The 12823-nt window shown below is 47.4% G+C and overlaps 1 protein-coding gene across 9 annotated transcripts in view; it reads left to right on the top strand.

Moving 5' to 3' along the window:
• The window catches only part of NSD3 (nuclear receptor binding SET domain protein 3), a 35883-nt gene that overhangs the window by 7312 nt on the left and 15748 nt on the right, over window positions 1-12823 (top strand). For 8 of the 9 annotated variants that reach the window (XR_009965283.1, XR_009965285.1, XR_009965284.1 and 5 more), the window contains exons 2-10: window positions 28-770; window positions 3489-3557; window positions 3955-4114; window positions 4974-5128; window positions 5558-6061; window positions 6809-6935; window positions 9404-9504; window positions 11894-11939; window positions 12451-12581. Coding sequence is in view for 6 of the 9 variants with exons in the window: in XM_062621024.1 (XP_062477008.1) it covers window positions 72-770; window positions 3489-3557; window positions 3955-4114; window positions 4974-5128; window positions 5558-6061; window positions 6809-6935; window positions 9404-9504; window positions 11894-11939; window positions 12451-12581 (1992 nt within the window). In the remaining 3 variants the exon portion in view is untranslated. The remainder of the gene's footprint in view (window positions 1-27; window positions 771-3488; window positions 3558-3954; window positions 4115-4973; window positions 5129-5557; window positions 6062-6808; window positions 6936-9403; window positions 9505-11893; window positions 11940-12450; window positions 12582-12823) is intronic. The other variant, XM_062621026.1, reaches the window with a different exon arrangement.

Below are 12823 nucleotides of genomic sequence, written 5' to 3'. Positions count from 1 at the left end.
TTCTCCTTTCCCTTTTCCCGCCTGTAGGCCCTATGAGAAGAAGGGAAAGCTAAGGATGCTGGAGCAGAACAATGGATTTCTCTTTCTCTTTCATGCAAGGGATCATGGGAAACACAATTCAGCAACCACCTCAACTCATTGACTCCGCCAACATCCGCCAAGAGGACGCCTTCGATGGCAGCAGCGACATTGCCGAAGATGCTGGGCAGACGCCCTACGAGGCGGCGCTGCAGCAGGGCTTCCCTTACCCTGCACCCGCAGCCGAGGAGCTCCCCCCCCTCACCAACGGCTACCCCCCGACCATCAACATGTACGAGCCTCAAGCCAAATACCAGGCGTACCCCCAGTACCCCAATGGTTCAGCCAACGGGTTCGGTACCGTCAGGAACTTCAGCCCCCCCGAGTATTTCCAGCTGGACCACTCGAGCGCACGGCCGCACGATGCGGTGGAGAAACCTTCTCCTCCACAGCCACCGCCTCCACCACCACCACCACCACCACCACCTTCGGTCCCAGCGGCGGTGATTCCAAAGAAGACTGGCTCACCAGAGATCAAACTAAAAATAACCAAAACTATCCAGAACGGCAGGGAATTGTTTGAGTCCTCTCTCTGTGGGGACCTTTTAAATGAAGTACAAGCGAGTGAGTATGCTAAGGCGAAACATGAAGGGAGGAAAGAGAAAAGGAAAAAGAGTAGCAAGCATGACTCTTCCCGCTCGGAAGAGCGCAAGTCACACAAAATCCCCAAGTTAGAACCAGAGGAGCAAAATGTAAGTGGAATCAGAGTTTCAGCCATCTGTATACCTGGTACTGTTGATGGAGTAATGCGTCTTGGGCACTGTTTCTCCTTACTCTTAGTTGTATTACCTCTGTAAAGCCATGGGGCTTTATTGTTAGATGCTCATCTTGCCAGAACCTGTATTTCTAGGACAGTTTTGGTTAAAAGGCTGTATATGACATAATGGATGCTAGAAAAGGTTGTATCGTGGGGTTTAAATCCTATTTAGTGTTTTAGCACGCTTGCTGTGCTTTGGGGAGCGGTGAAGGTGGAGCTTTGGGCCCAAAGCACACAGGCTGCTGGGTTACTCGCTGGAAGGAGCGTTCAGCATTGCAGCTTTGAATGAGTTTCTGAAAGGTAACTCTAAATGCCATGATTATGTATGAAACCCAATAGCTCTGAAGCATGTGTAGAAACCAGTATAAACCAGTGGGCAAAGCAAATGCCAGTTGACTCGGTAAACTTTGAGAGGTTTCACTCTTGATACCTGTTACTGCAGTGTGGTTGCACAAGGGGTGTTGTCTGGAAGTGGTGGTTTAACTGATTCCAGGAAGCAAAGTCCTGGTACTCTCGGCCATTGTTTTCCTTTCAGTTTTAGAAGCCACTTCATTACTTGGGCTTCCTTTTGTCTTGCTTATTCCTGCCAATCTGGGATGCTGGATTCTGTATTTCCCAGTGGAGAGGGGTGTCAGGGATAGGGAAGTTCCATATCAGGCCATGCCAGCTCACAGAACTTGTATCACCCTGTGATAGCTGCTGCTTCTGGTAGGTGTGGGAACCCATCCTGGCCTATGGGGATCAAGGCTCTGATCTGCTTACAGCAGGGTCATGCACTTGATGTGGTGGTCATGTTTTTAATGGAATGCACTCTGATTTCACACTCACACCACTGTTTGCAGCCTCTTCTCCCAAGTAACAAGGGATGGGACAAGAGGAGACGGCCTCAAGCTGCACTAGGGCAGGTTCAGACTGGATATGGGGAGAAATTCCTCCACCAAAAGGGTTGTCAAGCACCAGAACAAGCTGCCCAGGGCAGTGGTGGAGTCACCATCACTGGAGGGATTTAACACACGTGTAGATGTGGGGTGGGCTTAGCAGTGCTGGGTTCATGGTTGGACTTGATCTTAAGGGCCTTTTCCAACCTAAATGATTCTGAACTAAAGCCTTGTCCCTCAAATCCCAAGTTCCTACTCCTATGTGCCATGCAGGATTCACCAGAACTCTTAGTCTTGCTTTTGTCCCCCCTTGGAGCTTCCATTTCCCTTTCAGAAGGTGGTGTTGCAGCGAGATCTTTGATGTTACTCATCCTCGTTGCAGACAGCAGATCACCGCCACGAGCAGGACTTTGTGCTGATGCTTTGCATTGCGAGTTACCCAGCACAGTCTCGGCTGCACCCTCCCACCTTTTGGCTCTCCAGTGTACAACTTCCCCTTCAGCATGCACACTTTTGTCATATTTAGTATTGATGAGATGAGACTTGTAACTTAGGATCATCTTAATGGGAGCAAAACCCAGCTTCAGGGACAACTTTGGTTGTTTTACCCTTCTCTACTCAGCATGGCTGTTCCCAGGTAAGGTTGTCTCCTCCTTCTGCCATTGACTGTGTGGGAATGCTCACACTTGAAAGGCTGATTTGAAATGAAAATGTTATGAAGACATTAATGGACTTCAAGCTCTGAATCCTTGTTTTAAGAACAAGCTCACTGGTGGTGTTCTGGGAGGAACTGATGCTTGCAACTTGCGTGGGGGAAGCTTCCACTAGAGCAAGAAAGGCAGGGGTCACTGCTGTGCTTCCTGCTGCACCAGGGAGGAAGGAATTCTGCCTGGGGTACACTCATATGATTGCTTTTAACTGCTCCTTCTCTCCAGACAGCTCTGAATGAGGTGCTGACCATCATTACTGTAGATGATACTTGTGTTTCCTAGTTTCTCTGAGCTGAAGCATGCTGCTTCCACTAACCTGGGGGCTCTGTTTTCAATGGACTAGTCCTAACTGGGACTCCCAGTATAAGTGGTTTCTCACTGCCTGTGTCTGACTCCTCTTTTGGCTGCTCTTTGAGTCCTTTGACTGTTGACAAAGCAAAAGTCAGCTCCCTGGCTCAGTAGATAGTTCATGTCCCACCTCTTTATCTTGCTCGGCCGTGGGTCACCACGCTCCCTATCACTGCTGCTCCACCAAGGTGCTGGCTTCCGCTCACGGTGATCCCTCTTTCATCACGACCTTTTCCTGGTTGTGGGGTTTCCGTTGTTGACTTTTGATCCCACAAAGAACATTTGCCAACTCTGTGTGATTTACCATGGATTTTACGGGTTTTGTGCTGTGTATTTCATGTGATTTTTGTACTGTAGCTGTTGCAAAGAGCTCGCAGCCCTGGGGGTATCCTCCATATGCTCGTCTCTTTCTTTGACATTGACTATTAATATAGGGGGGCTTACTGGCCCACAGTATGTTCTTCCATCACCTGTTACGGGGGTGTGTGGGTGTAATGTGAATAGTGTAGGAAGAAAGGTCATTTTTGATTGATGCTACTCTGGTTTGGGTTGGCCAGAAGGAGCCGTCACGTTCCTGTTTGCTGGCTTCATGGCTGCCTTTCTCTCCGTGACTTACTGTTTTGGCCTGGTTTCATGATGAGCTTTGTGTGGTTTCCTGGCCCCTTACCTTGTTTGTGTTTGTTTCCCTTTTTCTCTTCGTTGTTACCCATTTCCTAGAGACCAAATGAGAGGCTTAGCATGCTGCCAGAAAGACCCAGAGAAGATGCAGTGTTGGAGGAGACCCCGGTTAGTACCTCCACTCATCACCACTTCATCACCACTTCTCCAACTTCTATTTTGGGACTGATGACAGGCCTTTAATTTGTCAGATAAAGCAGTTGCCGTCTCTTTGAACCTCCTGTTAATCATGACTGCATCAAAACATCTCTCATCCTGTGCTTATTGCTTTATTTTATCCCCAAAACAACGTTCTTAATTGACTTCTGAAGCTTTTTATGGGGTGGTGGCAGGGGGTTGCTGTGGGTGTCTTGGTTTGTCAGTGACTATCTCCTGCCTCAAAGGAATGGTTCTCTGCTGTTAGGTTATCAAACCTCAGGGATACCTAAGAGAAGGGTCCATGTTCCTGTGCTTCTTTGTGCATTGAGTTGTCTTCTGTGGCTTCAAGCTTGCCTTTTCTTTGTAGGTCCAGCAGTTCTTACCTTCTCTTCCAACACAAGGCCCCCATGACATCAAGTTTCAGGTTGGCGATCTGGTTTGGTCCAAGGTGGGAACATACCCGTGGTGGCCTTGCATGGTTTCGTGTGATCCGCAGCTCGATGTTCATACCAAAATCAATACAAGAGGTAAGGAAGGAGGGTCTTTGGCACAGCGTAGCAGGTGTCTGTGGTTCCTTTATTCCAAACATCTTGAGCTCCTGTGTGGGATGAGTTCTGCTGTGTGCATGCTGAGCTGAATATACTTGAGATGGCTAAAGCTGGAATCTGTTGGATTACTTCTGCAGGTGAGCCTGTGCAAACTAGGCTTGTGCACAGGTATTCTTGTTTTTCACTAGGCAATGTATTTATGAGGAGACACTGAGGAGTGTGAGAGTGTTCAGTGTGGGCAAGATACGCTTCACATCATCTAGGCTTATCTTACTTCTAAACGTCAGCCAGGTGCTTCCACCTGCAGGCATGAGTGATGTGGAGAAGGAAGGCATAAGCGAACAGTTCTTACTACAAGAGGGACACTGAGGTGCTTTAGCAGGGCCAGAGAAGGGCACCGGAGCTGGTGCAGGGCCTGGAGCACAAGTGTGATGGGGAACAGCTGAGGAACCTGGGGGGGTTCAGTCTGGAGAAGAGAAGGCTCAGGGGGGACCTGATCACTGCCTACAAGTGCCTGACAGGAGGATGGAGCAAGGAGGGGCTGGGCTCTGCTCCCAAGGGATGGGACAAGAGGAAACGGCCTCAAGCTGCCCCAGGGCAGGTTTAGATGGAGCTGAGGAACAATTCCTTCCCCAGAGGATGCTCAGGCATTGGAACAGGCTGCCCAGGGCAGGGCTGCAGGCACCGTCCCTGCAGGTGTTCACACACCCTCGGTGCCACAGGTGAGTGGTGGCCTTGGCAGTGCTGGGGAGCAGTTGGACTTGATTTAAAGCTCTTTTCCAACCTGGTTCATTCTGTGATGGTGCTAAAAGTGCTGACAAGCATTTCTCATTCCCAGGTGCCCGGGAATACCACGTCCAGTTCTTCAGCAACCAGCCAGAGCGGGCGTGGGTGCACGAGAAGCGGGTTCGGGAGTACAAAGGCCACAAGCAGTATGAGCAGTTACTGGCTGAGGCTGCTAAACAGGCCAGCAACCACTCCGAGAAGCAGAAGGTACGATGAGCATCCTTTGTGCAGAGGGTTACCTGCAGTGTCTGTTAGGGAAACCCCTGTGGGGCAGTCACTGTATAGGCAAGGCAGAAAGTTGATGTGGAAGGAAAAGAGCGTTTATAGGGAAATAAGGAGGATTTAAAAGTAGATAAATGAGGATTAATTCTGTCTCGTCTAACAGGCTTGAATACTGCCTGTTCTTTAGTGAAGCTGTAACTTGGGGCAAGCACTTTTAATTGGGATGATCATAACAATCCAGCTCGAGTGTCTGTACTCTGAGCAGGGGATTCACTGTCTACCTTTATACCCTCTAAATGAAAAGGGAACTTACAGCTGCTACCTGAGGGGTGTGGAGAACCTCAGGACTGCATTTTAAGTGCTGTCTGTGGCCCAGTCTTCAGCGTAATGAGCTGCTTGTCTTTGTTCCTTAAGATTCGCAAACCAAGGCCGCAAAGGGAGCGTGCTCAGTGGGATATTGGGATTGCCCATGCTGAGAAAGCCTTGAAAATGACTCGGGAAGAAAGGATAGAACAATACACCTTCATTTATATAGACAAAGAGCCAGAGGAGGCTTTGTCAAAAGCCAAAAAGACTGCTGCTGCTAAATCAGAGACCAAGAAGAACCGGCGACCCAAGCCAGCGCTGAGCACCCAGCCTGACCCTGCCACTGGGGCAGCAGCATCGCCTTCGAGCGCTGAGGGACGGAGGCAAAGCCAGCGGAGGCAGTCGAGCGTGGAGGAAGAGGAGGCTCCTCCAGTGAAAATCGCCTGGAAAACGGCTGCAGCCAGGAAATCCTTACCAGCTTCCATCACCATGCACAACCTGGACCTCCAAAAGTGTAACATGTCTCCAGTTGTTAAAATTGAACAGGTTTTTGCCCTTCAGAATGCTGCTGGGGATGGAAAGCTCATCGATCAGTTTGTTTATTCCACTAAGGTATGTACTTTGGGTAGCAACTCCTCTTCTGTTCGTGAATGACCCCGAGTCTGTCTCATTGTGGAGCTTAAACCTCAAAGGTTTTGCTGTACATGTTCCTTTCATTGGAGGGGTTACATCTGGCAACAGATGTGACAACAGCATCTTGTAGTGCATGAACTCTTCATTCCAGTGCATCCAAACGTTGCTGGGAGTAACTGTTCTGGCCAGTGGCAGCTCCCTACAGATGGTCACATCTTTGCTCATAACACATTCAAAAGCTGTGGAACTCCAGTAATTCTCTATAAACCTTAAACCAGTGGATATGTGGGAAACAAAACTGTTCATAATGTACTAAAAAAAAGCAATAACTACATTTTGTATAACTGACTTCTAAATGAGTTCTGCCTCCTGGCTTCCTTCAGGTGCACAGCAGCTCCTCACAGTCAGTGTAAGGAAAAGGTTTAGGACTGTTTCTCTGCCTCCTCCTTCTGCCTCTCTCCCTGGAGGGTATTTATTTCATCCTAAGCATTATAGAGAAGGTAATGTTTAGAAAAGTCGCTGGATTCTTTGTTCTCTTGTATGGAAGGGGAGATTGAGGGATGGAAGCTCTGCAGGGAAAGCAGCTCAGTGGTAGACACCGTCACGTGTATGGGTTGAATACACCCATACACATTCTGAGACTTAGGAGTGGGTCAGTGTGCCTGTGAGCAGCAGTAAGTGCAGAAACGGGCTGAGACGATCTCTTCTCTTCTTTCTCTTTTCAAGGGAGTTGGGAACAAACCTGAAATAAGTGTCAAGGGGCAAGAGAAGCTGAACTCTTCATCAGGTCAGAGAAATGAGAAAGCAGCGGTGCAGAGCGCGTCCTCTCCCGAAACAACTTCGGGCTCCACAGGTAGGCAGAGCTGCAGCATCCTCGAGCACTCTTATTATGTCGGTTCAGACAGCGACCCTGGCATTTCACAGGAGTTAATAATGATTATTAACATCTCTCTGTTTAATAGTTGTGACAGGCGTGGCTGATGCAGCACACGGGGAGCCCAGGTGATCCCAGAAAACACGGGATGCCGCTGGGGTGGGATTCACTGGGATTTGAACTTCTGGTGTCCGCAGCTCACGGTCAACTATTTAGGGGGATGGATGCCTTGCGGAGGTGGTTTAGAAGACAATGTAGTGGCTGTGTGTGAACGGAGTGTTGTGATGGCTTTTTGGCACCAAATGGGACATTACAGCAGCTGGGATCAAAGGAGGAGACTCTGGAAGTGGCGTAGTTGAGTAAGGACGGCTCCGAAGCGGGATGGGGACGTTGCTAGACTTTGAGTTCCTGCCTCTGTAAAGGAAAGTGACTGTTTTAAACTGCTTCAGCTAACTCCATCAGCAAAATGAGATGATCTTTGCCTTGTGAAGGCGGTTAGGGGCCCAGCATAAAGCACCAAGTCATGTCTGAGGGCGAGCCACCCCTGAAGCTTATAATGGAGCTTGAGACTGAAAAGGGAACGCCTGGAACAAGCTATTTGAAGTTTAATTTGTAGTACGGTGGTGGAGAAGAAGGGGAAAGATAAATGGGATGAGTGCTCTCTGGGCTTGGAACAGGAAACCAGTGTTTTTAATGTTTGATCTTGAGCAATAGCTAATGGGAATGCTTCCAAAGGGATTGAGCTTTTCCCTACCAGCAGACATTTGTCTGCAGTGTCCTCTCATCATCCCCATGAGGAGCTGGATGCCCTTTGGTGAAGGGATGGAGGTTCCTCAAAAGGCACTGTTTCGAGTCATCTTAAACCAAGAGCTTTTCAAGTTCCTCCAGTCTTTACAGTGACTTCTGTTTTCCAACCACAGATGTTGTCCGGGCCGTGTGAAATCCCCATTAACTACTGCACCTTTGGTACCGAGCTTGCAATCCTGTGCTTGCTATAGCCTCAGACACGCTTAGTTTTACTTTGGGTATGGAAAAGTAAAGTTGAGGTTGCAGCAGAGCACTGGGGTTTTCTCTCATCTCACAGAATGTACGGATGCTCCTGGGGTGGAAGCAGAAAAAGGTGGAAAACTTCTTAGAATACACAGAAAACCCCTCAAACCTTTTCCTCTTGACCTTTGCCAAACGTCAGCTCTGCTTTATCCATTTGTTTGGTTACTTCTCCTTTCCCAAACAGAACGTAAATGAGATTCCAAGCCAGAAACCTCAGCAATCAATGTAAGTGAGGTCCCTGGCCTCTGCCACCACGCTTCAGTGTCTGTACTTGTGCAGCGTTAGGTAGGCTGGAAAGCTTAGTTACAAAGATGCTCCTGAGGCCTAAAAATGCTCATCCCATTGAGCAAGGTGAATTTTCATGGGGTTTTTTCCTAAAGGCTTCTTGCAGCATCTGTTTTAAAGCCTCTCTCTCTCTAGAGCTTGCATCTCCTAACAAGAAGACGCAGGTTTACAACCTCTAACAGGGTATCTGTCAGCACAGGGAGCTAATTCCCAGCCCCAGGAGTTTGTGGTTTTGTTTGGAAGGACACAAAGTATTGTCCATTCACGTCTTCTTTAGGTGAAACACCCAAACTGAAAGCCCAGGTCATGCTCCCCAGCAGATCACTGTAGATCTTCAGATCCCAGTTTTCCATCAGTGCAGCTCTGAGCCTGTGCTTGGTTCTATGCTGTGTCCATGTTTCTCTGTGTACCCTTTGTGGAGATCCTGTAGCATAGAAAGGTCTTCTGGTTTCACCAAGCTTAGTAGCTCCTACTCCATCTCTTGAGCTATGCCGTTAATCTGAGCTTGATTCCTGTAGCAGTATCTCCAAAGACATGGTTTGTACTTTAATGACGATACCACGCCATGATCACTGCTTCTGCTTGTGCTGAGCTTTCCCTCACCCCTCAGTCTTTAGCTGAGCCTTCAGGTCTCATTGACAGCACATGTTACAGCGTGGTTCTTCCTTCCTGTTCTTGTGCCAGCCAGCGGAGCAGTTGCACAGAGCTGGAGCTGGGCTTTGCATCTTCACTTTGGAGCTCGGTTCAGCTCAAGGAGTTGGGTGGTGAGACCTTCCCATCAACACCAAACATGGACCATTTGGTTACAGATAAGCCAAAGCAAAGACTGTGCTGGAGGTGCTGTTTGCCCCCAACTGATTCCAGCTTTTTGTTTCGCTCCGTTACTGGTGTCTCTTCTCGGAAGCTCATCTCCCTGTCTCTGGAATCGGAAGGTGTTGTCTGCAGCCACAGCACCAGCTGGCAAAGAGCTTGGAACTGAATGTAAAAATAAAGCCTTCAAAAGAGGAACAAGTCTTGGTTTCGTTACTTTCTCGGTTGGGTTGGTGTGGAGCAGCTCGCTGTGCCTCGGGAATGCAAGGAGTTGTGTAATGGAGACCTTTTTCCTTCTTCAGGTTCTGTAGAAAAGAAGCAACAGAGAAGATCGATTCGAACGCGCTCAGAGTCTGAGAAATCCACCGAAGTTGTGCCAAAGAAGAAGATCAAAAAGGAGCAGGTTGGCTTCCTCCATGTAGAGAGTTAAAATATATTGTATTCATAAATGTTGTGGCTTATATTGGTGCCTTTTCATTTTTCTCCATTTTTCCCCCATCGGGTTTCGTTTTGGACTATCCTCCATGAAATCCCCTTGTCAATACCATTGCTGTGACTCTGCTACTGGCATCTTACAGTATCAGTCAGGCTATGGAAATGGGAACTCACTGATGCAAGACTCCTAAGAACCTGCCATGTTTCCTTTGCGATTCCTGTCCTGAGCAAAAAAATGGTTTGGTTTCAGTAATTTCTCTTTGATGGAATTGCCACCAGGTTCCTTCCTTTTGCTCTCGGTTCAGCTGCTGGTTTGTATTGAGGTTTTGTTTTTCCAATGAAGTTAGCCTGATTTAATCTGATCGCTTTTGAGAATGGACTTTTAGGAATGATTTCACTTAAAAGATGAATAGTCAGACTTTTCATGTTGGCAGACATCAGCAAAACACATCTCCTGGGATATACGTTTCCTTTCCTTAAGTAGATCTCACATGTACAGGGCATTCCTTTAATCCGGATGTCAGACAGACAAATGTTGTTGCTTTCAAAACTACCATACAATTCTGCCTGGAATGAGCAGGGAAGTTCAGTGGATGGACGTTGCTCTTAAAACCAGAACACCCGTTTCAAACACGTTGCTCAAAGTTGTTGGTTCTTTTCCTTCCGTGGTTGATTCTCCTTCTCCAAGGGCCTCTCCGCTTGAAACCTGGGAATTTGGGATCCAGCTGTTTGATAGTAGAACTTTTATCAGTGAGACCTTTACAAAAGGGACAGTCAGGCTAAAGATTTATATGGGAAGGGGGGGGGGGAATGATCTTTATCTCTTTAATTTATTCTTTGCCCTTTGTTTTGCACTTCATTCACTTCCAAGATTGAAAGTGGACCCAGTTTTTCCTCTCTTTTTCCATACGTTCTTTTGGTGCCATAGCGCTTCCCATGTGTGTTCAGCAGAAGAATGCTCCAGCTCGAGACAGTTTCTAGCTGAAACTTGGAAGCAGCTTCACCATTGGGCATGAGACACCCAATGTAGCCCCATGAGCCTCCTAGGGGGGTGCCTCGGCCTCCCTCCCATCACATGAGTTTTTATGTGTGTAAGCGTTTCTTAAGTTAACAAAGGTAGAAGAACCAACAATATGAACTTCATGGGTCCCCGTTAGCTCGGTGCGCTCCTCTTCCCCAGCTAACTAAGACTATGACCATTAAAGTGCTTTTCTCAGGAAAAGTATATGACTAAAAGTTAAACCCAGATGCACTGTAATGCGCATAACTTTGAATGTATTAAGTTATATTAAAGAAGAAAGACCTTACTAACTTCTTACAGTTCTGCAACAATATTTGTTACCCAAAGTCAAGTTTCCTTGCAACTGATTCCCAAATTAGTCTGCAACAACTTGGTATAAAATTATAACTGGAACGAGTACAATTAATGGGAAAAACCAAATGTTCATGCTACTGTTACAGTGACCAGTGGAGAAATAAAAGTGATTGTTTAGATTTTATATTTGTATTCCGAAATGTATCCGATACAAATCCTTCTATTGTATGTTTTTACCTTTTATTGTACAACAAAATAAAATATTTTTTAAAAAAAGTAGAGGATAATCCTTAACTATTTCCGAAATGTCTTCCTCCCTGCCCACATAACCCCAGTGTAAAGCAGTAACCTCTAATTCTTAACCTTAAAACCAGGCTTTTAGGCAACAGCTTTCTTCTATAGGTACGATGCAGTCGCCAAATTCTCTCCGTGCTCCATGTTCATTGGCAGAACAGTTTGGAAAGGGGCCCTTCTGCTCTAGGCTCAGAGCTCCAAGTGCTTTGTGAGGTTGTAAACTACGGAGCGGATGCTGGCATTGAGCTGTATAGAGCCCTGCACAGCGCCCTGCGCTTTGGGCTGGGCCTTGCAGTGCTCTATACAGGGCAGGAGCCTGCTCCGGAGCGTGCAGGCTTGCTGGAAGCACCCCAAGATGATGCATTCAGTGCCTCCCTAACCCAGTGAATGCCCATTGAGGGGAACTTGCGCTCACACAGGTCTGGGGTTCTACAGAGCATCAGGGTTTGCTGCCAACAGGAGCCCCGTCCCCACCGCGGACACGGATAAAGCTCTCCTGTCATCTTCATGCCCCAAGGGAGTGATTGGAAAGGCCCTTGCTAGTGACTGTGTCTCTGCCTTGTCTCCCAGCACTCAGCGTAGACAGCTAGGATTAAAGCCAACGGGACGAGAAGGCTCCCAGTGGGAAGGGGATGGCAGCCTGCACCTGAGTTCAGAGATGCTAATCGCTTAAACTGCAATGTTTTCTTTTTGATACTAGGGAGAAAAATTCCTCTGGTTTTAACTCTGGATTTTCCTATTCAAACAGGTTGAAATGGTTCCCCTGACAGCAGTGAAGACAGGATTGCAGAAAGGTGAGTGACAGCCGAAAAAGAAACTCTATTTACACCTCTGGCTCCATCCCACTTGGGCAGTGGGTTTTTGCTCTCTGTAAAGCGCAGAGGTTGGAATGCTTTGTGGTGATGAACTGACGGATGCTGAGCTCTGTTCTCTTGTGAGGGTTTGCTGGGTTGGTTTTTGTTGTGTGTTGCTAGCTGGAAGGATGGTGTTAATGTGGTGTGAGCACATAATTCAAGTACTTAAGAAGAAGTCGTCTTTGCTGAGCTGCATTTGAAAGCTGAACAATGAAGAGGAAGGGTTTATCCTCTGTCATAGACAATGTAGTAGTTGCTCTGCTGAGTCAGCATGTTCAGAAGCTTATCAAAAGGTCTAAGGAGGTTTTCAGTTGTTAGCTCTTCAGGGAGAACCAAAGTACTATCACAATTAAGGCTGCGAATGAAGTCCAAATCCAAGCTTTCATCTTTCCTTTTCCTTTATGAAGCTTAAGAACACAGATTAAAGCTAATCTCAGTGTGTTGTGTTAAGGTGCCAGCGAGATTTCAGATTCTTGCAAGCCTTTGAAGAAGAGGAGTCGAGCCTCAACCGACGTGGAACTGACCAGCTCTGCTTACAGGGACACGTCTGACTCCGACTCCAGGGGACTCAATGACTTACAGGTAAATGCACGTTGTTGCTCATAGGGATTTGCTCATTTCATCTCTCTGCCAGGCGTTTTGGTTGTGTATTCCTGAAGGTATGAACACCGTTTTCTACTCCTTTCATGTCTCTGATTGACTGAAATATAAAGCATGTTCTTTTTCTTTCTAATCCCCTCCATTGCGTTGATGTAAAGGAAGATAGAATCTGTCCTTACAAGTGTTCCTGTTTCTTTGGCAAAGCATGGGGTTAGATCACTGCT

The sequence above is a fragment of the Pezoporus occidentalis genome, unplaced genomic scaffold (assembly GCF_034315485.1).
Source record: "Pezoporus occidentalis ecotype Australia unplaced genomic scaffold, CSIRO_AGI_Poc_V1 ctg226, whole genome shotgun sequence".
Taxonomy (NCBI): Eukaryota; Metazoa; Chordata; class Aves; order Psittaciformes; family Psittacidae; genus Pezoporus; species Pezoporus occidentalis.
This window is presented reverse-complemented; position numbering and strand designations above follow the sequence as displayed.